The sequence below is a fragment of the Pocillopora verrucosa genome, chromosome 11 (genome assembly GCF_036669915.1).
Source record: "Pocillopora verrucosa isolate sample1 chromosome 11, ASM3666991v2, whole genome shotgun sequence".
NCBI classification, from domain to species: Eukaryota; Metazoa; Cnidaria; class Anthozoa; order Scleractinia; family Pocilloporidae; genus Pocillopora; species Pocillopora verrucosa.
In genome coordinates, this window is record NC_089322.1 from 16,304,835 (window position 1) to 16,331,521 (window position 26,687).

Here is a 26,687-nt window from a genome sequence, read left to right on the forward strand (position 1 = left end):
TGGCGGAATTATAAGAGTTTGTATGGGCATATTTACGACCGCTCTAAGGTATAAAATAATACGTCAAATTCTCAAAAAAAATACCTCACCTTACTTTCACAGCGTATCGCTTGTTATATGACCGCTTACTTTGATGAAAAGAACGCATTTTAGCGAGTTGTCCATTTCGAGGTTTTCAACGTTCATAAGAAAAGCCCTTTTCTTATGTACGTTGAAAACCTCGAAATAAACAACTCGCTTAAATGGGCTCTTTTCATCAAAGTAAGCGGTCAGATAACAAGCGACACACTGTGAGGTATTTTTTTTTTGAGAATTTGACGTATTTTTTATTCCTTAGAGCGGTCGTAAATATGCCCATACAAACTCTTATAATTCCGCCATGACTGTTATTGCGCAAGATGATCATCTCACAGCTGGAGCTTGGGCCGCCTGTGCGTAAGCAAACCTTTTGCAAATATCTTTAAGTCTGATTATTTTATTAATTACAGAAAATTGCGATATGTCATGCGTCGCGAGAGAATTTGAAAGAAAATGGCTAGAATCAACAACTAATGCATTTTAATTTTTCAAGGAGAGTTCAAAGAATTGTTGATTCGTCACTTCAGAAATGTGATTGTTTGTGTTTTTAATTAATTATAGTTATAGGACTGCGTGGAGTCCAATTCAGTCTGTAATTAAATGAGTGATTGACAAAATCGGACGACCGCGAAGGGGGAGTCCCATTTGTCAATCACAAGTTTAAGAAAGAAACTAGACATCGGTTATATGTTTTCATGAAAAGACAATGGTTCAGTCACCAAAATGCATGACAACAGCGAGTGCTCATGACACGCACTGCCCACTTATGCAGGCATAACATGTCAACTGTTCTATTCAATTGTCCAGTTACAAGCATAACATCTGCACTGTCCAATTGGTGCTCAAATCGAGCTGCTGGTAACCAATCACATGCATGAATTTTGTCATAATTTTGACAGACCACAAAATCAATTTCAAACGAGATTAAGCTTTTTAACTGCTCAAAGATATAGGAGTATTATAAAGGCAAAAAAAAAGCACATTTCTGCAAAATAAATGTACAGTGGCATTGATTAATGTAAATTGTTGATGATAATTTTTACTTACCAACTTTACATTTTTTCAGCATGTAGTAGACTTTTCCGTGAGCATATTTTGGTAGAGGTTTGGTTAAGTTAAATAATGGTAATTCTCTCATCAGATGGAGCATGCCTTTGTACCAAATTTTTAAATTAACACATTGACAGCAGCTTGTATGATTAAGATGTAAACAATTCAGCAATTTCGTAGTACTTTGTTGCTTTTGGAGGAATAACATTTAAAATGTCATTAGAAACCATCTAAAGACTGAGGAGTATTTTGAATGCATTAAGTTAGCATTTCTATTTAGGTTTTTATGCATGCAGGAGTTTTCATGAATAAGTTCTTTTAAGTATTATGAAAATGTAGACTGATTGAATGAATTACTGATATTATAGGATATTTTCCAGGTTATTCATTAACTGTTCTACAGTGCTTATCCTCTAGGTTCAAATGGTGTTGACCATTGTTAAAACAAATATCTTACTGAATGCATTATGAATAAATTTACTTGTTTGAATTGCAAACGTGTGTTATTGTGCAACAAGAATGTTGCATGAGTAATAGATGAATTATCTTTTTTGTTGTACTAAAATCTCTTCTTTGGATGAAGTAGGCTATTTAGGATTATTTTTGACTTTGCCAGATTGCATCAGTTGAAAGCTAAGATGTAAAGCTCACAAGAACCCCTTCTGCCTTACTAGGTTCAGTTGAAGAGCCAAGTTAACCAAGATGTTGTATAGCACATTTTGATTGTTCAGAGACAGAGAAAATCAGATGAAGTAACAGGGAGGACTGGGGAGGCTGATAGTTTGGGAGGCATTCCAGCTACACAGCCTCCCCTCACCACACCCCTATAAAGTAGAGATATTCCTTTACTACTGAGCATGACACTGAAGTACATTGTGGGCCAGCTGGATTTGCTTACACAGTCTTTTGTCGTGGAAACGTTTCTGAACAGGGAATTATTTTAGAAACCAAGAACCTTGGGGGTGGGCACGGGGGATACACTCCTGTTAATGACCCCATCACACTGTTCTTTATTGGGGAGAATACTAGGGGTTGAAGGGGCACCCATGTTAGGGAGAAAGAAGCAAAAGGGTGTGGCCTGACGAAAAGTTTACTCATATCAGCTGTTAATCAATATCCATTTTAAAACACCCTTCCTTAAACAAGACACAAGACTTAGAAACGGGGGCCACGGCTTTCCTGTACTCAATTTTTATTAATTCCTTTTTATCAGTATTTAAGAAGCATAGATTTATTTAGCTTGAATCAGGTGCGTGGAGGGGGGGAGGGAAGATGGGAGGGAAAGACTACAGTTGCTCATTCTCTCTCCCCCCTTCCCCTAGAAAAAAGAATACCTGATCGCAAGATGGGTTCATTTCTGAAACAGCAATTAGCTATCAAGTCCATGGCTCCCGTCATGAAAAAGGTCATGAACAGTCATGTGAGTTTTTTGTTGTACAGAGATGAGGCAAAGATTTCGTGCAACATGGAGATGTATTAGCTTACGCTTAAACTCAATGATATTTGACTTTTTTACGACATTTTTTGGTGTTGGGGAGAGATTTTCATATTCATTGAGCCATTTTTTGTCGCAGACGGTTTCAATTTTGGGACAAAGGCTGACGAGGACTGAGAATAAACTACGAGAATGCCTGGATAACCAAAGGAAAATAACTCTCCAGATCAGACCTAACGAGTAGTGCAATACAGCGTCAGTATCTAGAGCCTTATGCATTAGTCGTGTTCAGAATTCTTTTAGGACCAGTCTTCGTATGGTAATATTGTAGACTATAAAAGAAATTTTCAATTGAGTGTCGAAAGTAGTCATGGATATAGTCATGGGCATTGGTTTAGCTTGACTTCAGTCTCTTATTGGTTTAGAGAGCCTATGCCGCCCTCCTGACCAATCAGGTACGAGCCTTATCATGATCGAGTGTTAGAGTTGGGTCATTCGTATATTTCCAGCTCTTCAGGCTTTTTGCCAGCTTTTTTTCTTTGAGTTATCTTTGACATTTTGTTGTATTTCCTTTATTAAATAAAAGCAGTTTCCAACTGAGTATCGAAAGTGATGCTGGATTACTTTGGTTTTGCTTTACTTTGTTGTGTGATTGGTCCAGAAAACCTATGTCACAATCTTAACAAATCAGATGTAAAACTAAAACCAAACACAATTTGGTCGCCCGCGTTTTCCCGCGCTTCAAGAAGGTTGCCAGTTTCTACTCTGAGTCCTCATTGGCTAATGATGATGGTAACCTTTTGTTCTGATTGTCACTTTTAACCACTTTTGTTCAGGTTTTTCTGTACTTAATTAGAAAGTGCTTGATGATCAGCAGTTGTGATCACTTTGGATTTGGTTTTAGGACTCTTAGTTGAATTGTGCTCTTTGAGAATACAGTGTTTTATATCCGTGTGTACATACCATAGAAAGTTACAACGGCAACACAAGAACCGAAATTAGATGAATTAACTAATTTATTAACTATTTATACCGACATTTGCTGTATATTCAAACTTTCAAAATGCTGCACAACGACATTCCTCACTTCCGTTTTCCTTTTCCTTATTCCTGATTTTGCTAAGGAGAAGTTACACCCGAGCTTGTCCGATCTTGTGCAAACGATTTCCGAATATCGTGCTGTACTGTTAAAATGGCCGCCTGGAGAGTACAAGAATGATGTCTGCCAGAATGCTTCTGAAGACGTGGGCTCCCTTGGGGAAGGAACAAGCGATGGAAGCGTGCGAAGGCGAAGCAAACGGAAAAAGCCCGCATCACTAAGTGAAGGAGTGAGGTATGGGTACATAACACTTTGAAGTAGGGGTAGTAATGATGGAGAGTAGGGTCACTTGACCTAGAAAAGGAGTGTAGGGTACTAGACAGAGAGATAAATACTCTGGAAAAAAATTTCAAGGGGGTGATGTGGGTTGAGATCATAGAAATTACAACAACCTCTTGCCTCTTTCGCTTCCTTAGCAGATACTATTTTGTCTGTAACTCTTAAGCGGGATCAAGATCATATCCCAGTTTTTTATTATTATATGATTTTGCATGAAGACTATCATCTTTCTTCCAAGGGTCAAATACACATTTTCCCCAAAGGTGTAGGGGCATCTTCATATCTTAAGTTGGGGGGCCTGTTTCTTGAATTACTGTCCTAGTGACTTAACAGGCCTCAAACCATATTTTAAAGTCAATATTTAAAGCCAATAGAGAAGCAGATTCTAACAACCCTAAGCAGTTCATTTTTAATATTTTGTAGATAGTTGTTTTATATAATTTCATAACTTCTGAAACCCTCATCTTGAATGAAAACAGACAGCTGTACAGGCCTCTTAAGTTACCAGGATCTCCCGAAACAGGTTCCCACTCATTACACCTCCTTAACATAACCATTTTGTTGTATGTGTTCCTAAAATCAAGTTCCAGTCTGCTACAAGTAAGACCAAGTGTCAAGACCTAATCTGAACGTCCTATTGAATGCTGATAGGCCTGTCAAACTTCTAATATTTTTGTAATTTCCAGCTCTCCATGTGAAAAGAAGACTAAAGGCAGCATGGAAGAGAAGCAGGTAGATAAACTTGGGCTTCTGATTTAATGATTATCAAGTGGCAAATTATTATTTTTTTTATATCATTTTAAAGAAAAGGCAAAGAGAAACTGACTTTTAATCCTTAGCATAGTTATACACAAATTTGCCCAATATCTTTATCACTAAAAATAAATCTATAGGGTTATGACCCTAAGGACAGGTTATTTTTAGAGATCTTAAACCCAAACCATGGTTTTACACATTCAGTGGATCCAAGGCTTTCTCTATAACAGGGTTGTTAATTTTATTAAATTGTCATCTCCATCTACTGTTAGCTTTTGGCCCTCTTGACAATGTTCACAAAAACAAATGCTCAGATGAAAGTTCCAGCTAAATTGAAGATTATTTAGGATGAGGTCTTGTGAAATAATGGCTAAACTTTGTTTAAATAATCAGATCAAGAAAGCAGCTTCTATAGATAAGTTTTAGTACTGTGTATTCTAATATTTACTGGGTAGCATATGGACATTATTAAGTTACAGACTAATAATCACTTCTGAAAATCCAAGAGTTAAAAGAGATGAATTTTACATTTTATCAGGATTATCAATTTCTCAGGGTATCATTCAGTGTAGTACACTGTGTTCTTTGGCATGTATCAAAACCATTAATATTATTTTCCAATCCCAGGTTTTTGAAGTTGATCAAAAAGCTGATCCACAGGAAGAAGTAAACATCAGTGAAGGTACATTTAACTCCAAGAAGTGAATTAAACTGAACTTTATCTTATGTAATGTTACAAATGTAGGATGCAACTCTCCACTGAAGGCATCTGTCTATTGAAGGGATGTGAAGAAAAAAGCCCTTAATGCCACTTTTGATAAAAAAAGAGTAAATAAAGTCTGTTTGCAAGCAAAGTGACCCAACTAGTGGGAGATTATTCTGGCTTCCTTAGCATGAAGCAACTAGGAGTTTCACCACTCCCCCCCTAGATGGGATATCAGCTCATCACAAGGTTACCCCCCCCAGCATTTCATCAGGCTTCCCTGAAAATTATCTGTTACCCAGTTATACTCCTCTTACTTCCGATGTAATGCTACATGACTTTGTATATTCTCCATCAAAATTGCAAGTATTCCTCCAACTGAAGTCTGGGAGAAAATTATTATCAATTGCATTAATGGTTACATAGCCAGGGCTCATGTTAAATTTTTACTTCATTTAATAGATGAAAGCAGATCAAAGAAGTGCTTGAAAGATTTAAATGAGGAGCTACTTTGTTGTATCTGTCGTGAACTGATAGTATTGGCGCACACTTTGCCTTGCTCACACACTTTCTGTTTTGGTTGTATCAGGGACTGGCTTTGGTAAGACATATCACAGAGCATTTTTTTAGTTCTAAAGTCATCTTAAACCCGTAACCTTTTAACCCCTAAGGGTGATTAGCATCTAATTTCTCCTTACAATATCACCCTTAAATCACACATTAAAGTTGTGAGAATAAAAGAAACAATCAGCAACTTAAGAAGTCCTTGATTGTGAAACAAATTCTCCTTGTCAGCACCTTTGGGAATGTATAGAGAACAGTATGGAGAATATACATACTGATGTTTGGGTGTAAAGGTTTAAGGTAAATCTGTTTGGTCATGTGAAATAATTTGACTGCACATTATTCAACCACACACAATAGTAGAATGTTTTGATTCAGAAATAACAAAATAGTCATAGGTCAAACAGAGTCATTATTTCATAAAAACTTGTGTAATCTTGAATTGCAAAGGCATAATGTGTGGACTCTATCCTATTGGTTCTTAAATCGAGCTTCTAACCAATAACATTTGAGAATTTTATTTCAGTTTGATTTACTAATGTGATTGTATTGATTGATTAATAATTGAAAGAGTGCTAAGAATAAAATGACATGTTAATGAAGCAAAAAGTATTAAAGTTATTTTTCTCATTTTCTACTTAGTCATTCAAAAGACTGTCCAAACTGTAGAGCAAAGGCTCAACTCAAGTCTGCTGTACCAGTGAAGGTGAGTGAATCCTTTACACCCTAACATCAGTATGCATATTCTCCATACTGTTTGCTCTACATTTCCTAAAGTGCTGACAAGGAGAAATTGTTGAACAATCAAGAGCTTCTTTAGTCAGTGATTATTTCCTGTATTTTCATGACCTTAATGTGTGATTCAGGGATGATATTGTAAGGAGAAATTAGATGCTTGTTACTCTTAGGGTTCTAAGGGTTATCAGTTGAAGGGGTGATTAGAAAAGAGCCTTAAGGTTATTTTTTATGGAACACCAACTTCTTTCTTTTTTGCAACGTAATACAGAACAATGTGGAAGGAGAATCTTGTAGTTCATCACAAGTCATTTAAGGCTTTTTTTTCTCTCCACTTCTTCAATTTTGCTTGTGCAGTTAGTGAAAGTTAAGGTGAATTGTATTCTATAAGACATTCTCATGTTATTTAAGGGTCATGTTTTGTCAGATTGTAGCATCGTAGAATAGGGGTGGATTTTAAACACTGTACTTGAGATGCATTTCCTTGTCTGTCGAGACCAGTCTCTGTCTGGTCTAGATGCATTCTCTGCAAGTTTAACATGCATATTTTGTGGCTCAGTTAATATCCACCAATATTTACCAACACTTTGGTGAATAATTGTTTTGATATATACCATACAGAAACCAAAAAAAATTAGTTCATTTCTGTCAATATGACGAAAAATGGTTGAAATTAATTTTGTCTCTTCACCTGCTTGGCAGTGAATAGTACTTGCTGATCTCTTCTGAACAAAGGAATCAGTGTACATGAAAAGCACTATTCACCTCTGTGATATTTTCTGACAAGTGATGTTTGCATGTGTAAGATTCTTTGTGAACTGCTGTGTACAAAAGATTAAAAAAGCAAAATCAGTATTGCTTTTTCATGTCATTTCACTTTTGTTTATAGAAAATTGCATGTAATATTTTTTTTGTCAATTCTCTGAAACATATCAGATATTTTTGTCTTCAAGATTGTTCTTGTTTGTTTGTTTTTAATTTTTAGCTGCTTAACCCTTTCACTCCCAAGATCTAATTAGTAATTCTCCTTACTATACGCCATACAATTCTTATGATGTTAGTTCAGAGAATTTGGTATTGGATCAACTAATAATCCCATGATTGACATTCTTCTCTATTCTTGTCACTTCCCTGCTTGATATTGTATTGATATTGTAAGGAGAAATTCTGTCTTGGTCACTTGTGGGAGTGAAAGGGTTAAGCCTCCTACATGTGACTGGTAGTGTGTTAAATAGCTTTTTGTGATGCTTTCAGTGCTACTGACTCCCACAGAAAAAGAGCAGCATCCCCATCTGTACCCACACCCCATACTCATGACCCCCTCTAAGGACTGCACCTGAAGAGGCTGCTCCCAAGGTAAGTCTGGACAAGCTGTGAATTCATCAAATAGGAAATTATAAGATTAAATAAGAAGATTAAATATGAGATGGCAGCTTAACCTGTTCTCTTAAGAGTGATTAGCATCTAATTTCTCCTTTCAATATCACCCCTGAATCAAACATTAAGGTCATGAGAAAGTAGGAAATGATCACAAACTAAAAAACCCTCTTGATTGTTAATCAAATTCTCCTTGTCAGCACCTAAGGAAATATGTAGAGAACAGTAGGGAGAATATGTATGCTAATGTCAGGGAGTGAGGGGTAAATGTCTAGAGCTCTGAGTTAAAGACTTGGACATGTTGCTGTGTTCTTGGGTGATACACTTTACTTTCACAGCACCCCTCTCCACCCAGGATTATAAATGGGTACTGCTGTCAAGGAAACCTGACAAAATGTGGGAGGGGGGGGGACTTCCAATGGACTGACATCCAATCTGGGGAGGGGGGGAGGTGTAAAACCAAAACCTAAAAATCTCCTGGACCAACCAGATGAAAAGAAAATAACATGAGCAGCTAATGAGAACTAACAGTGAAAACAAACAAACTGACTGAGGAGTGAGAAAACATGAGTTATCAGGCCACACCTGATTGGAGTTTTGAGTCTGATTGGTCCAGAAAGTGACGTAAATTTTCTTGACCAATCACAGAGTGAAGTGAATTAAAACCAAAACAATCTTGTATCACCTTTACATTCAATTCATTATTGCTTGAAAATGCTGAATATGTTTAAAAAGGTTCTTAATTAATTTGTTTGATTTTACAGGTCAGGGCTGCAGCAGAGCCCAGAAATCTTGCTATTATGAACCCAGAAGTGGTGGAAGTTGGGCCTGGCATGTTTTCAATTCCCTCAGGTACCCTTTTAACACTTGTTCCTCTGGGGCTGGTCATCATTTATTGTGGGGGGAGGGGTTGGGGGTGAGGGCAAAGGGAGGGATGGAGGATTTTGGTTGTGTTACCTGATCTCTCCATAAGGCTTTGCTATATTTTTTGATCCCTCTTCTCATAAGCAGTCAATTGTTCTATAGTCCCCTTAATCATCATCAGCAGTCCATTGCAGGTGATGTTGACTAAGAAACAGTTAAGTGCTGCAGGCACATTGATGCACTGCAAGTCCAGCGTGTGAGCAGCACAATCTACTGCAATGGTTGCATTTAAGACTATCAGTTGTTGGTGTGTGCCTCCTTTCGTGAGCTGCTTGATACTCCATTTGTGACAGCTGATTCCCCTCCACTATATCCAACCCCATCAATAAATAATGACTGTCACCTTGATAAGATTTTTCAATGATTTTTACTTTCCCAAACTTAATCTCACTGGATGCACTGCTTTTATTAGTTTCTGTTTAAGGAGATAATAGTATAGCACCTACCTAACTTAGTTGCTTTTGCAGGAATTGCATTTGAAATGTATTGAGAAACTGTCTTTAGACTGAGGGGTATTTTGAATGCATCAAGTTGGCATTGCTATTGAGGTATTTTATGCATGCAGGAGTTTTCATGAACAAGTTCCTTTAAGTATTATGAAAATGTAAATTGAAAGAATGAATTACTGATATTATAGGATACTTTTCACTGTACTCATGAACTGAGTACAGTTCTCCTTTAGGTTCAGATAGTGTTGACCATTGTTAAAGTGATATCTTGCTGAATGCATTGTGGATGGAGATGCATTAGCTTACGCTTAAACTCAATGATATTTGAATTTTTTCATGACATTTTTTATTGTTAGGGAGAGATTGTCATATTCATTGAGCCCCTTTTTCTTGCAGACAGTTTCAATTTTGGAACAAAGGCTGACGATGACTGAGAATAAACTACGAGAAAGCCTGGATAACCAACAGAAAATAACCCTACAGATCAGACCTGACGAGTGGCGCAATACTGTGTCAGTATAAAGCGACTTAATCATTAGTGAAGACTAGCCCCTGTATGGTAATATTGTAAAATATGAGAGAAATTTTCAACAAGTATCGAAAATAGTCATGGGCATTGGTTTAGCTTGACTATAGTCTGTTATTGGTTTAGAAAGCCTATGCCGCCCTCCCGACCAATCGGGCACGAGCCTAATCAAGATCGAGTGTAGAGTAGGGCCATTCGCATATTTCCAGCTCTTCAGTCTCTTTGCCAGTTTTTTTCTTTGAGTTATCTTTGGCATTTTGTTATATTTCCTTTGTTAGAGCAGTTTCCAATTGAGTATCAAAAGTGATGCTGGATTGCTTTGGTTTTGCTTTACTTTGTTGTGTGATTGGTCCAGAAAACTCGCGTCACAATCTTAACCAATCAAATGTAAAACTAAAACCAATGATTACATGGTCACTCGCGTTTTCCCGCGCTTTAAGGAGGTTGCCTGTTTCTACTCTGTGTTCTCATTGGCTAATAATCACGATAACCTTTTTTTCTGATTGGCAGTTGTCATCACTTTGGATTTGTTTTTTCGATACTCAATTGAAAAGAGCTCGATGATTGGCAGTTGTGATCACTTTGGATTGGGTTGTAGGACACTCAGTTGAAATGCGCTTTTTGAGAATACAGTGGTTTATATCTATGTGTAAATATCATAAAAAGTTACTAAAGCAATATCAGAACTACAAGGAGGTAAATAAACTATTTATACCAACCTTTGCTGTATGTTTGGAATGAAAACTTGTTTTACATTTAGTCAGAGGTTGGAGTAGCTTTTTTGTGAGCTGATTTTATGTGCTGGTGTTCTCTACATTCGATGTTCTTTTGTGTTTTAAATTGTTTTAAGTTCAAATACGTATTCAGTAACTATAGATCTAGACTAAACAGAACATTATATGTCCGCTGGTGGATGCAAGTCAATAATATTTCTCACGAGTGAGAGATATTGTCGACACTCGAGGATAAATTTGTATCAACCCGCGGCTAAATGATACAAAGCGACTGTGATACAAAGAAAGCAGCATTAAAAAGTTTTATTCCACCATTGTCATGCTTCCTTACCAGTTACTGGCTTAATGTAACAAACCTGCCCTCAGTGTAGAAAGGGCTTATCTAGAGTTGTGACGTATAGGTTTTACATCAAACTGAATGATTCTGCAAAGTAAATGATTCTGAATGAGGTGGGTTCCGTTAGGGAAGGAACAAGCGATGAAAGCTAGTATCACCAAGTGAAGTACTAAGGTATGGGTACATGACATAGAGATAAGGGCAGTAAAGATGGAGATAGTGCTATTGGACTCAGAAAAAGGAGTGCAGGGTGCTAGACAGTGAGGTCAGTACTCGGGAAAAATTTTTTAAGGGGGTCGTGTGGGTTTGGATCACATTCTTAGCGGATACTTATTTGGCTCTAAGTCCTAAGCAGGACCAGGAACAAACCCCAGTTTTTCATTACTGATTTTGCATCAAGACTATCATCTTTCTGCCAAGGGTCCAAAAGAAATCTTCGCCAAAGTTGTGGGGCCATCTTCATATATTAAATTCAGGTGCTTGTTTCTTAAAAGTACCGGTAACTTAACGGGCCACAAAACCTGTTTTATAGTTAATATTTAAAGGATAGAGAAGCGGGTTTGGATACCCTGACCAGTCCATTTGTAATGTTTTGCTGATAGCCGGTTAAACTGTATAATTTTCAAACTTCTTTATAGCCCATCTTGATCAAGTACCAGACTGCAACAATCGAGACCGAGTGTCAAAGACTTTATTAAACTTCCTACTGAATGCTGATAGACCTGTCAATCTTGTGATATTTTTCAAATTTTTAGTTCACCCAGAAGTGGTGGAAGTTGCGTCAGTAATGTTTTTATGCCCCCCCCTCCCCATCGATTAATAACAACTGCTCCCTTAGTCAGATTGATTTCCCCTTTCCCAAACTTAACCTCTTTGAATGCGCTGCTTCTGTTACTTTCCGTTTAAGGAGGTAAAAGTGTAGCGTTTACCTTTCAGCCTTCCTTAGTTTGTTATCGGAGCTTAGTTAAGTGGGCGACTCCTCCATCTCTTGTCCCTCTTTTTTGACCCATTATTCCCATTAATTTTTTTCTTCACTGATATTTTTCGACTCGCTGGACGGACTTTGCCGAAAATGAGGGACTGCCCGTAGTCTAGTGCTGTTATCGCCGGTTACACTAAATAAAATGCTGTAGTTTGGTGTGAAATGTTCATAAAGATTTGAACTAGTTTAAGTTCTCTGAACTCAAATATAAAAGAACATAAACCAATGTTAAAAAAAAAAGTTAATCGTTAACACAGTGACCGAACACAAATCAACGTGATATTCGTTGCGTTTTGTTTACCTTTTTCGTCACGAGACAAAATCATTTTCCAGATTTTAGCCATTTAAAATGTTTAGAGTATCAATCGATGTATTCTAAAAGCTCTGTCCTACTATCTTTTTTTTTTAAAATGGTTCAAATCTAAGATTTATAAAGCAACCAGTATAAAACGGTCGGCGTTTGCTCGACAGATAATTTGCACAATTTACTGTCACGCTAGCAAAATCACCAAAAGTTTGAAGTCCCTACGGCGGAGGAAATTAGGAAGGAACATGCAAGATGTTTTTGTATTTCTATGCTTTCGAACCTCTTACTAATGGAATCAGCCGGAGTTTTTAATGGTCTGATCTGCACTTGAGAAATATCACCCAAGTAAGAAAGAGTACCTTTAACCAATTTCAGAAAGCTTTCTAACAGGTGCTTTAAATAAATTATGGCGAACCTCTGAATAAACACCTATCAAAATTGAAATCCTTTCCCAACCCTTTAGATATCACACAAGTTAGGAATACAAACGATTTCTTGCAGCATGCAGTGTGTTACGAGGAGCAAGCTTGTCACCTATTAAAATTTTCGATGTCGCAAGAGGTCAAAAAGAGGAATTCTATAGCATTGAATATTGAGATGTCTCAATTATTTTTTAAGGTATTTCCAGAAACCAATGTGGTTTTATTTACTTACTTAAAAAGATAGTAAATGGGCAAGGTTTGAGGCAAAACTCTTTTCCGATGCAAAATGCCCTGGACCGCTGTTACAGAGACTGCCACTTATTGAAAATAGTGTGGCAGAGGAGAATCGCAACCGAGCGTTTTTTTTTCCCTTAATTCAACTTTCACCTAAATTTACTTGACACAATAACTGCAACTATTGGTTGTCTATATGACCAACTGTGCACCTACCCCTCCCCTTACCCAACATTAACCCCAACTTGTTATTAGTTGAGTGTTTTTGGGTTAGGGGAAGGGTAAGGGCGCAATTCCTTTAACATTGATCTTGGTCCACGAGCCGCACCAAATGCGACACGCAAACGAATCAAAATAGGTTACAACCTTTAGAAAGCTAGTTTCCCTTAATATAGGAAAGCAGATTTTACCTTTTCATTAGTCTCTCGTCACAGCACATGAAAACCAAACATCCGTTAATTGTTTCTCTCACGCTTCCTTAGAAACATTGAAATCCAGAGCTGAAGCTATTAAATGCCGCTCTAGAGAACACAAGATCTCTTCTGAAGAGATCCGATTCGCTTCTTTTCATAGAATCCTGGTTATTTCTCGTGTGGTGTCAAAGACGTTTCTCGGAATCCCGAACTCACTAAACGGTGGTAAATGTAGCGATGATAAAATGAGGTAGATGGTTTATTTCCAAACCTTCGTAGCATGTTGTTTTTCATGATACAGCGGGTAGAGCGACATATTCCGTTACGCTATGAAATCGATTTCACTACGCAGTGGCAGAGAAAGCAGACAATAGGTGGATAAAATTCCAATGTAAAACTGTCAATCTCTGCGCAAAGATCACGCGATCCTACAGAGATCTGATTCGCTGCTTTAAATAGAATGCTAATACAAGTTCAGTTTCTCGGAATCTCAAACAAAACAGGGCTTTTTTTTTTCTCAGCAATTCGTGATGGAGTCGCTTCTAAAAAACCTCAAAGAGCACGTAACATGTTCGATTTGTTTGGATACTTACACCAAACCCAAGACCATTGCTTGTCTTCATACGTTCTGTTGTGAATGCCTGGAGAGACATGCACTAGCGAGACAAAAACAAGGGTTTTATCCATGCCCCGAGTGTCAGGCACAAATTCGCATCCCTGAAGGAAAGCGTTTTGATAATCTGCCGAGCAGTTTTCTGCACAACAGTTTGTTGAGTCTTCTTGCAGTTCGACGCAGTGGCGAAGGAAATGAGATCAGCTGTAGTACATGCCAGAAGAAGAGCGCTGAGATCAACTACTGCTTTGATTGCGAGAAGTTTATGTGCCCTGACTGTGTGAAAGCACACGAAGTGTTTCGAGAAACTATGTTTGAGGGACACAAAGTCACACCAGTGCAACAGTTTCAAGCCTCAGAATACGAGGCCTTGTTGAAAAGGCAGTCATTTTGCTCAGAGAATTACCACAAAAAAGATGTGATTCGTTTTTTTTGCGTTGACTGTCAAAGGTGTGTATGTCAAGTTTGCATCGCCACTGATCACAAAAGCCACGATGTTGTTCCGCTTGAAAAGGCAGCGGACGATGAAAAAGCAAACATTATTGCCCGAGCTGAGCTCGTAAAAGAGAAGAAAGAGGTCTGCCGAGGTGTCATTCGTGAATTTGAGAACACGGAACATGAGTTGGAAACAAATATTACCACAGCTAAACGCCAAGTCTCTCAAGCAACCGAACAGATGATGGGAAAGCTTCGCCAACTGGAGCGTGAAGCCATTACTGTCCTCGAGAAGAGTCGCGTGTCAAGGATTGAGAAATTACATTCTGGAAAAGCATCGGTTGTCTCTTTGGAAAAGCAACTTGACCAAGCATTTGAGTTCAGTAACAACCTGGTTGAAAGTAGCTCAAGTTCAGACATAATGCAAAACAAGAAAAATGTAGAAGAACGAATCAAAGACCTCATCAAGACCACAATGCCAGCACTTCCGGTTAGCTCGTTTGTAGAATTTGTGACGACATGTGAACCAGAGAGTTTGAGTCTGGGGTTTACGAAATTCAGCGACACAGATGTACAAGGATCGACCGTGGAAGGACTGGATCAGAATTTCCAAGCTGGTAGAGAAGCAGAGCTACTAATTTGTCCCAAAACAAGCGAAGGAGAAATCAGAAACACTCAGCACACAGATCGTGTTGAAATACGCATGGACCCTGCGGATCAGGTGACGAGTTTGGAGACGAGTGAAAGAGAAGATGGAAATTTCCAGGCAAAATTTGTAGCGAAAGTACCAGGTACTTATAAAATGGAAATAAAGATAAATGGACAGAAATTTGCCAAGAGTCCATTTTCTATTCCAGTAAAAGTACGACAGCTAAATGTTGTAGGCAAGTTGGACGTTCAGGGAATGCTGCAAGGTCCAGCCGGCATTGCAGTGAACAGTAAAGGTGTAATTGCTGTGGCTGATTTTGAAGGTCACTGTATCCTGGTATTTGATGAGACAGGAAAGTTTATGCGAAAACTTGGTTCTTATGGAGACAAGGATGGACAATTAAACAAACCAGACGACCTCACGTTCCTAAACGATGACGAGATTCTGGTGGCGGATCAATCTAATCACCGAATACAGCAATTGAATGTACAGACAGGGAACTTTGTGAAAAGCTTTGGCAAAGAGGGAAGTGGAGATGGAGAGTTTGTGTCTCCTGTAGGTGTTTGTATTACAGGTGATGGACGTTTTATCGTTGTAACGGAGTATGCTAACAGCAGAATTCAGGTGTTTACAATGGATGGTGAACCTGTGTTTAAGTTTGGAGACAATGACCCAGAAAGGCTGGATCATCCCACCAGCTGCGTTTGTTACAAGGAAAAGTTCTTTGTAACTGACCTTAATAATAACTGTGTGAAAGTGTTTGATGAGAGAGGAAAATTTTTGTACAAGTTTGGAGAAAAAGGAAACGGTGATGGACAGATGAATAAGCCGTATGGCTTATGTGTTGACAAACATAATAACGTTTTCTTATGTGATGGGACAAATAATCGAGTTCAACAGTTTACATTGGAAGGAACTTTCACTGGAAAGGCAAGTACTAATATTCAATTTGGATGGCCCTGGGGTGTTACCACAATGCTAGATGATCGGATTTTGGTCACAGGCTTCCGCGGGAAAGAAGTTTACATTCTGAAATGAACGTCCATTTCTGAAAGCAAAAATCAATTTTTCAAAAGCAAACCTTTAGCAAATATCTTTGAGTTTGACACGTCATTTGTCGTAAGAGAATTGGAAAGAAAATGGCTAGAATCAGCAACCTGCCTTCTAATTTTCTTTGGAGAGTTCAAAGAACTGTTGATTCATCATTTCAGTTATGTGATTGTTTGTGTCGTATATTGATAATAATAATAGGATTGAGTGGACTCCAATCTGATCTCTAATCGTACTAGTGATTGACAAAATCAGACGGCCGCAAAGTGGGAGTCAGATTTGTCAATCAATAGTTTAGAAAGCAACCACTCATTGGTTATATGTTTTGTATTTCCGATCCCATTGGCCCGAGGGCGCTTGCGATTACTTGTTTATCACATAAAGGGAAAAATTTTTGAGGGAATTGCATTTGCATACAATGTCTACATGATTTAGCCCTTTCAATACTGCTACTAATGTCAAAACAGATGTAACTGACCAATAGATTCAATGAACATTTTATTCTGAAAGTACAGTTACCAACATCACACGGCTTTATTCAGTTAAATTGCAATCAATAACTGGTTGCCACCAACAGCAAAAAGATTCAATCAGCATCAAGTGATTTAAGAAAAAATGCATTCTGTCTTATCCAATCAGTATTCAGTAATTTTGCCTCACTTTTGATAATACAAAAAAATCAACAGAGCATGCATATGATGAGAACTGTTTACTTACATCGGCATGACATGTCAACTGTTCTATTCAATTGTCCAATCGCAAGCATAATGCATACACAGTCCTATTGGTGTTCAAATTGGGCTGGTAATAACCAATCACGTGCAAGAATATAGTTTTGATAAAGCATGAAATCAATTTCAAACGAGAATAAGCTCTATAACCACTTAAAGACATAAGAGTATTTTAAAGGCAAAATAAACATTTATGCAAAGTAACTGTACAGTGGTACTGAGTAGTGTTAATTGTTGCTGATAATTTTTACTTATTTACTTTATGTATTTTCAGCAGGTTTAAGTAGACTCTTCCGTGAGCATATTTTGGGAGACTGATAGTTGAGCTCGATAATATTAATTGACTTGTCAGATGGAGCATGCTTTTACATCCAATTCTTTAATGGCCACTCATGGACAGTGGCTTGCATGATTAAGCTGATTGACAATTTCGTAGTACTTAGTTGCTTTTGGAGGAATTACATTTAAAATGTGATTAGAAATCATCTTAAGACTGAGAAGTGTTTTGAATGTATGAAGGTAGCATTTCTATTTAGGTTTTTCATACATGGAGGAATTTTTAAGAATAAGTTCCTTTAAGTATTATAAAAATGTAAATTGATCGAATGAATTACTGATATTATAGGATATTTTTCACCATATTCAGGAACTGTTCAACTTGCTTATCCTTTAGGTTTGTATAGCGTTGACCACTGTTTAAACAAATATCTTACTGAATGCATTTTGAATAAATTTACTTGTTTGATTTGCAAAAGTGTGTTACTGTGCAACAAGAATGGTCGCATAAGTAATAGGTAAATTATCTTTTTTTGTTGTACTAAAAACTCTCCATTGGATGAAGTAGGCTATTGAGAATTATTATTTGACTTTGCCAGATAGCATCAAATGAAAGCTAAGATTTGAAGTTCACGAGAAACCCTTCCACCTTACTTGGTTTAGTTGAAGAGCAAAGTTAACCAAGATGTTGTCTTGCAAGTTTTCATTCTTCAGAGACAGAGCAAATTAGATGAAGTGACAGGGAGGACTGGGGAGGCTGATGATTTGGGAGGTATTCCAGCTACATAGCCTCCCCTCAACACACCCCTGGAAAGAAGAGATATTCCTCCACAACTGAGCATGACACTAGAGCTCATTGTGGGCTAGCTGGATGTGCTAACACGTTTGGTGTGCAAACATTTCTGAACAGGGAAGTATTTTAGAAAACCAAGCGCCTTGGGGGTGGGGTGGGATGCACTCCTGTTAATGACCCCATCATGCTAACACACATTGAGGATAATACCAGGGGTTGAAGAGGGACCCATGTCAGGGGGAAAGAAGCAAAAGAGTTTGGTCCAATGAAAAGTTTACACATATCAACCACGGATCAATATCCATTTTAAAACATCCTCCCTTCAACAAGACACGAGTCTTAGAAACGGGGGGCATGGCTTTTGGGTACCCAGTTTAAGAATACAGTGTTTTATATATGTGTGTGCATATCATATAAAGTTACTATGGCAATATAAGAACCACAATCAGATTAATTAATTAATTAATTAACTATTATTACCGACCTTTGCTGTATATTCAAACTTTCACGATGCCACACAACGACAGCATCAAGGGGAAAAATTCCCTATTTTGTGCATACACTGTCCAAACAGACTGGGTTTGGAAACATCTAAATTCAATTAAAAGTACAAAACTTTGCATGATGATCAACGCAGTTCGCGTGTTTCGAGCCTACGAGCGATGTGAGCGTGACAGAGATCCGCGAGAAAACAAAACATCACTTTCACATTCATTCCTCATACCCGTTATCCCTATTCCTGATTTTGCTAACGAGAAGTTACACCCGAGCTTGTCCGGTCTTGTCCGAACGATTTCCGAATATCGTGTCGTACTGTTAAAATGGCCGCTTGGAGAGTACTTCAAGAACACAGTCAAGAAGAATCTTGAAGTGGTATGAGAGGCTTTTGCACACTGAAACAGAGGAGAAAAATGCTCCGTCTGCAGAGGGTCGAAGGGAATTGCTATGATCCATCTCTACAACCAGAAAAAATTTTGCCGAAAACCGACTGTCACTCGTCTCGGACGCGGTGATGAATATTCAGATGTTGTTATTGACAGTGTGATATCTCCTTTAATGATCAGTCGTGTTCACGCTGAAATTCATTTCAGCAATGGAAAATTCAGAATTGATTGTAAAGGACTGAACGGGCTGCTAGTCAACAAAACAAAGCGTAGCTCTGCTGTCCTATGCGATGGTGATGTTGTTGTCTTTGGAGGTGCTGGCGTTAAAACGAAAGAAGGACAGAGTTTGTCAGCTTACGATTCGGAGCTTGTGTATGTTTTTAATGAGGTCTGCCAGAATGATTCTGAAGAAGTGGGCTCCCTTGGGGAAGGAACAAGCGATGGAAGCGTGCGAAGGCGAAGCAAACGGAAAAAGCCCGCATCACTAAGTGAAGGAGTGAGGTATGGGTACATGACACTCAGAAGTAGGGGTAGTAATGATGGAGAGTAGGGTCACTTGACCTAGAAAAGGAGTGTAGGGTACTAGACAGAGAAATAAATATTCTGGAAAATAAATTCAAGGGGGTGGTGTGGGTTGAGATCATAGAAATTACAACAACCTCTTGCCTCTTTCGCCTCCTTAGCAGATACTATTTTGTCTGTAACTCTTAAGCAGGATCAAGGTCATACCCCAGTTTTTTATTATTTTGTGATTTTGCATGAAGACTATCATCTAGCAGATACTATTTTGTCTGTAACTCTTAAGCAGGATCAAGGTCATACCCCAGTTTTTTATTATTTTGTGATTTTGCATGAAGACTATCATCTTTCTTCCAAGGGTCAAAGATACATTTTCCCCAAAGGTGTAGGGGCATCTTCATATCTTAAGTTGGGGGGCCTGTTTCTTGAATTACTGTCCCAGTAACTTAACAGGCCCCAAAGCATATTTTAAAGTCAATATTTAAAGCCAATAGAGAAGCAGATTCTAACAACCCTAAGCAGTTCATTTTTAATATTTTGTTGATAGTTGTATTGTATAATTTCATAACTTCTGAAACCCTCATCTTGAATGAAAACAGACAGCTTTACAGGCCTCTTAAGTTACCAGGATCTCCCGAAACAGGTTCCCACTCATTACACCTCCTTAACATAACCATTTTGTTGTATGTGTTCCTAAAATCAAGTTCCAGACTGCTAAAAATAAGACCAAGTGTCAAGACCTAATCTGAACTTCCTATTGAATGCTGATAGGCCTGTCAAACTTCTAATATTTTTGTAATTTTCAGCTCTCCATGTGAAAAGAAGACTAAAGGCAGCATGGACGATAAGCAGGTAGATAAACTTGGGCTTCTGATTTAATGATTATCAAGCGCCAAATTACTATCTTTTTATATCATTTTTAAAGAAAAGGCAAAGAGAAAACAAATTTACCTTATATCTTTACCACTGAAATTAAATTTATGGGGTTATGACCCTAAGGACAGGTTATTTTCAGAGATCTAACCCAAACCATGGTTTTACACATTCAGTGGATCCAAGGCTTTCTCTATAACAGGGTTGTTGATTTTATTAAATTGTCATCTCCAATTCTACTGTTAGCTTTTGGCCCTCTTGACAATGTTCACAAAAGCAAATGCTCAAATGAAAGTTCCAGCTAAATTGAAGATTATTTAGGATGAGGTCTTGTGAAATAATGGCTAAACTTTGTTTAAATAATCAGATCAAGAAAGCAGCTTCTATAGATAAGTTTTAGTACCATGTATTCTAATATTTACCGGGTAGAATATGGACATTATTAAGTTACAGACTTAATCACTTCTGAAAATCCAAGAGTTAAAAGAGATGAATTTTACATTTTATCAGGATAATCAATTTCTCAGGGTATCATTCAGTGTAGTGCACTGTGTTCTGTGGCATGTATCAAAACCATTAATGTTATTTTCCAATCCCAGGTTTTTGAAGTTGATCAAAAAGCTGATCCACAAGAAGAAGTAAACATCACTGAAGGTACATTTAACTCCAAGAAGTGAATTAAACTGGACTTTATCTTATGTAATGTTACAAATGAAGGATGCAACTCTCCGCTGAAGGCATCTGTCTATTGTTGAAGGGATGTGAAGAAAAAAAGCCCTTAATGCCACTTTTGGTAAAAAAGAGTAAATTTATTTCATTTAGTAGATGAAAGCAGATCAAAGAAGTGCTTGAAAGATTTAAATGAGGAGCTACTTTGTTGTATCTGTCGTGAACTGATAGTATTGGCACACACTTTGCCTTGCTCACACACTTTCTGTTTTGGTTGTATCAGGGACTGGCTTTGGTAAGACATATCACAGAGCATTTTCTTAGTTCTAAAGTCATCTTAACTTGTAACCTTTTAACCCCTAAGGGTGATTAGCATCTAATTTCTCCTTACAATATCACCCTTAAATCACACATTAAAGTTGTGAGAATAAAGGAAACAACCAGCAACATAAGAAGTATTTGATTGTGAAACAAATTCTCCTTGTCAGCACCTTTGGGAATGTATAGAGAACAGTATGGAGAATATGCACAGTGATGTTAGGGTGTAAAGGTTTAAGGTAACTCTGTTTGGTCATTTGAAATGATTTGACAGCACATTATTCAACCACACACAATAGTAGAATGTTTTGATTCAGAAACAACAAAATAGTCATAGGTCAAACAGAGTCATTATTTCATAAAAACTTGTGTAATCTTGAATTGCAAAGGCATAATGTGTGGACTCTATCTTATTGGTTCTCAAATTGAACTTCTAACCAATCACATTTGAGAATTTTATTTCATTTTGATTCACTAATGTGATTGTATTGATTTATATAATTGAAAGAGTGCTAAGAATAAAATGGAATGTTAATGGAGCAAAAAGTATTGAAGTTATTTTTCTTGTTTCTACTTAGTCATTCAAAAGACTGTCCAAACTGTAGAGCAAAGGCTCAACTCAAGTCTGCTGTACCAGTGAAGGTGAGTGAATCCTTTACACCCTAACATCAGTTTGCATATTCTCCTTACTGTTTGCTCTACATTTCCTAAGGTGCTGACAAGGAGAAATTGTTGAACAATGAAGAGCTTCTTTAGTCAGTGATTATTTCCTGTATTTTCATGACCTTAATGTGTGATTCAGAGGTGATATTGTAAGGAGAAATTAGATGCTTGTTACTCTTAGGGTTCTAAGGGTTATCAGTTGGAGGGGTGATTAGAAAAGAGCCTTAAGGTTATTTTTTATGGAACACCAACTTCTTTCTTTTTTGTGAGGTAATACAAAACAATGTGGAAGGAGAATCTTGTAGTTCATCACAAGTCATTTAAGGCTTTTTTCCTCTCTCCACTTCTTCAATTTTGCTTGTGCAGTTAGTGAAAGTTAAGGTGAATTGTATTCTATAGGACTTTCTCACATTATTTAAGGGTCATGTTTTGACAGATTGTGACATCCTAGAATAGGGGTGGATTTTAAACACTGTACTTGAGATGTATTTGCTTGTCTGTCAAGACCAGTCTGTGTCAGGTCTAGATGCATTCTCTACAAGTTTAACATGCATATTTTTGTGCTCTTATCAGTGAACTGCTCTATAAACTTTTTCAATGACTCAATTCTTATTCACATGTAAACAATTTTTTTTTTCATTTCTGTGACATGTCCTGTATTTTGCATATCAGAGACAAGGATTTAATTGTAATGATAATGAGTAAGTGCTAAGCTTTCTGTTTGACCTTCCAGGTGCTAGACAATACAATAAACAAAGTAGCAGAAGAAGTTCTTTCTCCAGAGGAACTAGAAGAAAGGCAGCTGAAAATTCAGGTGAGCAGTGATTTGAAAAAAAACCTTCCACTTTTGTTGTTGCAGTTAAGTTTTGTATTTGATCTTTTAATAAACAAATTCTTATGAACTGAACATATCATTCCTATAACATTTTTCTTGTCTTTCTAACATAATTAAAACAAATAATTAACAATTTTATTTCACCTCAGTGGAGGTAAACAATGGTGGATATTTACCTTGCCATTTTGTGGCTCAGTTAATATCCACCAATATTCACCAACACTTTGGTGAATAATTGTTTTGATATATACCATACAGAAACCAAAAAAAATTAGTTCATTTCTGTCAATGTAACAAAAAATGGTTGAAATTAATTTTGTCTCTTCACCTGCTTGGCAGTGAATATTACTTGCTGATCTCTTCTGAACAAAGGAATCAGTGCACATGAAAAGCACTATTCACCTGTGTGATATTTTCTGACAAGTGATGTTTGCATGTGTAAGATTCTTTGTGAACTGCTGTGTACAAAAGATTAAAAAAGCAAAATCAAATTTACCAGTATTGCTTTTTCATGTCATTTCACTTTTGTTTATAGAAAATTGCATGTAATATTTTTTTTGTCAATTCTCTGAAACATATCAGATATTTTTGTCTTCAAGATTGTTCTTGTTTGTTTGTTTTTAATTTTTTAGCTGCTTAACCCTTTCACTCCCAAGATCTAATTAGTAATTCTCCTTACTATACGCCATACAATTCTTATGATGTTAGTTCAGAGAATTTGGTATTGGATCAACTAATAATCCCATGATTGACATTCTTCTCTATTCTCATCACTTCCCTGCTTGATATTGTATTGATATTGTAAGGAGAAATTCTGTCTTGGTCACTTGTGGGAGTGAAAGGGTTAAGCCTCCTACATGTGACTGGTAGTGTGTTAAATAGCTTTTTGTGATGCTTTCAGTGCTACTGACTCCCACAGAAAAAGAGCAGCATCCCCATCTGTACTTACACCCCATACTCATGACCCCCTCTAAGGACTGCACCTGAAGAGGCGGCTCCCAAGGTAAGTCTGGACAAGCTGTGAATTCATCAAATAGGAAATTATAAGATTAAATAAGAAAATGAGATGGCAGCTTAACCTGTTCTCTTAAGAGTGACTAGCATCTAATTTCTCCTTTCAATATCACTCCTGAATCAAACATTAAGGTCATGAGAAAATAGGAAATGATCACAAACTAAAAAACCCTCTTGATTGTTAATCAAATTCTCCTTGTCAGCACCTAAGGAAATGTTTAGAGAACAGTAGGGAGAATATGTATGCTAATGTCAGGGAGTGAGGGGTAAATGTCTAGAGCTCTGAGTTCAAGACTTGGACATGTTGCTGTGTTGTGTTCTTGGGTGAGACACTCTACTTTTACAGGGTTCTCTTCACCCAGGATTATATATGGATACTGCTGTCAAGGAAACCTGATGAAATGCTGGGGGGTAACCTGCAATGGACTGACATCCCATCTGGGAAGGGGGGGGGGGTGTAAAACCAAAACCTAAAAAATCTCATAGACCAACCAGATGAAAAGAAAATAACACGAGCAGGTGATAAGAACTGACAGTGAAAACAAACAAACTGGCTGAGGGGCAAGAAAACGAGAGTGATCAAGATGAGAGCGATATTTTTTTATCCCTCTTCTCATTAGCAGTCAATTTACTATAGTCCACTTTAATCATCATCGGCAGTCCATTGCAGGTGATGTTGACTGAGAAACAGTTAACTGCTTTAGGGGCATTGATGCACTGCAAGTTCAGCATGTGAGCAGCACAGTCTACTGCAATGGTTGCATTTAAGACTGTCAGTTGTTGGTGTGCCTCCTTTTGTGAGCTGCTTGAAACTCTGTTGGCGACAGCTGATTTCCCCCCCCCCCCCTCTATATCCAACCCCATTGATAAATAACGATTGTCACCTTAGTAAGATTTTTCAGTGATTTTTACTTTCCCAAACTTCAATTTCCCTGAATGCACCGCTTTTATTAGTTTCCGTTTAAGGAGATAAAAGTATAGCATCTACCCACCTTATTTGCTTTTGCAGGAATTGCATTTGAGATGTATTTAGAAACCGTCTATAGACTGAGGAGTGTTTTGATTGCATCAAGTTGCAATTGCTATTTAGGTATTCCATGCAGACAGGAGATCTGAAATCTCATCTTTGGCTGAAGTAGGCTATTTAGGATTATTTTTTGACTTTGCCAGATTGCATCAGTTGATAGCTAAGATGTAAAGTTCATGAGAAACCCTTCCAACTTACTTGGTTTAGTTTAAGAGCCAAGTTAACCAAGATGTTGTCTTGCAAATTCTCATTCTTCAGAGACAGAGCAAATTAGACAAAGTAGCAAGGAGGAATGGGGAGACTGATGGTTTGGGAGGCATTCCAGCTACACAGCCTCCCCTCACTACACCCCTGGAAAGAAGAGATATTTCTCCACAGTTGAGCATACTCTGGAGCACATTATTGGCCAACTAGGGGAGAATACCAGGGGTTGAAGAGGGACCCATGTTAGGGGGAAAGGGGCAAAAGGTGTGGCCCGATGAAAAGCTTACTCGTATCAACATTAATCAATATCCATTTTAAAACACCCTTCCTTTAACAAGACACAAGACTTAGAAACGAAGGGCACAGCTTTCATGTACTTAATTTTTGCTAGTTCCTTTTACTAGCCTTCGAGAAGCATAGATTCATTTAGCCTGAATCAGGCAGTCTTCTTCTTTGTTTGGGGAGGGGGGGAGGGAGGGAGGGGGATGGTATGGAAGCACCACAGTTGCTCTTTCTCTCTCCCCCCTCCCCCTGGAAAAAGGAATACCTGATCGCAAGATGGAACTCATTTCTAAAACAGCGACTGGTGATCAAGTACGTGGCCCTCGTCGGGAAAAAGGCCATGAACAGTCTAATATGAGGTTTTTGTTGTACAGAGACGAGGCAAAGATTTCATGCAACATGAAGATGTATTAGCTTATGCTGAAACGCAAGACATTTTTTTAGTGTAAGGGAGAGACTCTTATATTCGTTACGCGACCTTTTGTTGCAGACGGTTTCAATTTTGGAACAAAGGCTGACGATGACTGAGAATAAACTACGAGAATGGCTGGATAAACAACAGAAAATAACTCTACATGTCAGACCTAACAAGTAGCGCAATGCAGCGTCAGTATAAAGAGACTTGATCATTAGACATGTTCGGAATTCTTTTAAAACTAATCTTTGTAAGGTAATATTGTAAACTACGAAAGAAACTTTCAATTGAGTGTCGAAAATAGTCATGGATATAGTCATGGGCATTGGTTTAGCTTGACTGTAGTTTGTTATTGGTTTAGAGAGCCTATGCCGCCCTCTTGACCAATCAGGTACGAGCCTCATCAAGATCGAGTGTGCAGTAGGGCCATTCGCATATTTCCAGCACTTCAGGCTTTTCTTTGAGTTATCTTTTGCATTTTGTTATATTTCCTTTATTGGAGCAGTTTCCAGCTGAGTATCAAAAGTGATGCTGGATAGCTTTGGTTTTGCTTTACTTCGTTATGTGATTGGTCCAGGAAACTCGCGTCACAATCTTAACCAATCAAATGTAAAACTAAAACCAACTACGACTTGGTCACTCGCGTTTTCCCGCGCTTTAAGGAGGTTGCCTGTTTCTACTCTGTGTTCTCATTGGCTAATAATCATGGTAACCTTTTTTCTGATTGGCAGTTGTCATCACTTTGGATTTGGTTTTTTGGTTTTTTTAATTGAAAAGTGCTCGACGATTGGCAATTGTGATAAATTTGGATTTTTTGTAGGACACTCAGTTGAAATTCGCTTTTTAGAATACAGTGTTTTATATATGTGTGTACATATCATATAAAGTTACTAAGGCAATATCAGAACTACAAGTAGGTAAATAAACTATTTATACCTACCTTTGCTGTATGTGTGGAATGAGAATTTGTTTTACATTTAATCGGAGGTTGAAGTAGCTTTTTGGTGACCTGATTTTATGTGCTGGTGTTCTC

The 26,687-nt window shown here is 37.7% G+C and overlaps 1 protein-coding gene, 1 long non-coding RNA gene and 1 pseudogene across 3 annotated transcripts; all 3 read left to right on the forward strand.

The window, feature by feature from the left end:
* The first annotated feature begins 6,297 nt into the window (after nucleotides 1-6,297).
* LOC136284328 (uncharacterized) lies at nucleotides 6,298-11,624 on the forward strand. 2 transcript variants are annotated; one of them, XR_010719163.1, is made up of 4 exons: nucleotides 6,298-6,670; nucleotides 7,954-8,055; nucleotides 8,841-8,928; nucleotides 9,468-11,624. It is a non-coding gene; the product is annotated as an uncharacterized lncRNA (long non-coding RNA). The 2 variants fall into 2 exon arrangements; XR_010719164.1 differs by lacking the exon at nucleotides 7,954-8,055.
* Nucleotides 11,625-13,922: 2,298 nt separating this feature from the next.
* Nucleotides 13,923-17,501, forward strand: LOC136277077 (E3 ubiquitin-protein ligase TRIM71-like). The gene has a single exon (XM_066158725.1). It carries the CDS (start codon nucleotides 13,935-13,937, stop codon nucleotides 16,137-16,139), a length of 2,205 nt encoding a protein of 734 aa, XP_066014822.1. The 5' UTR covers nucleotides 13,923-13,934; the 3' UTR covers nucleotides 16,140-17,501.
* A 1,260-nt stretch (nucleotides 17,502-18,761) lies between these two features.
* On the forward strand, nucleotides 18,762-26,678 carry LOC136284216 (uncharacterized; annotated as a pseudogene).
* The last annotated feature ends 9 nt before the right edge of the window (nucleotides 26,679-26,687 follow it).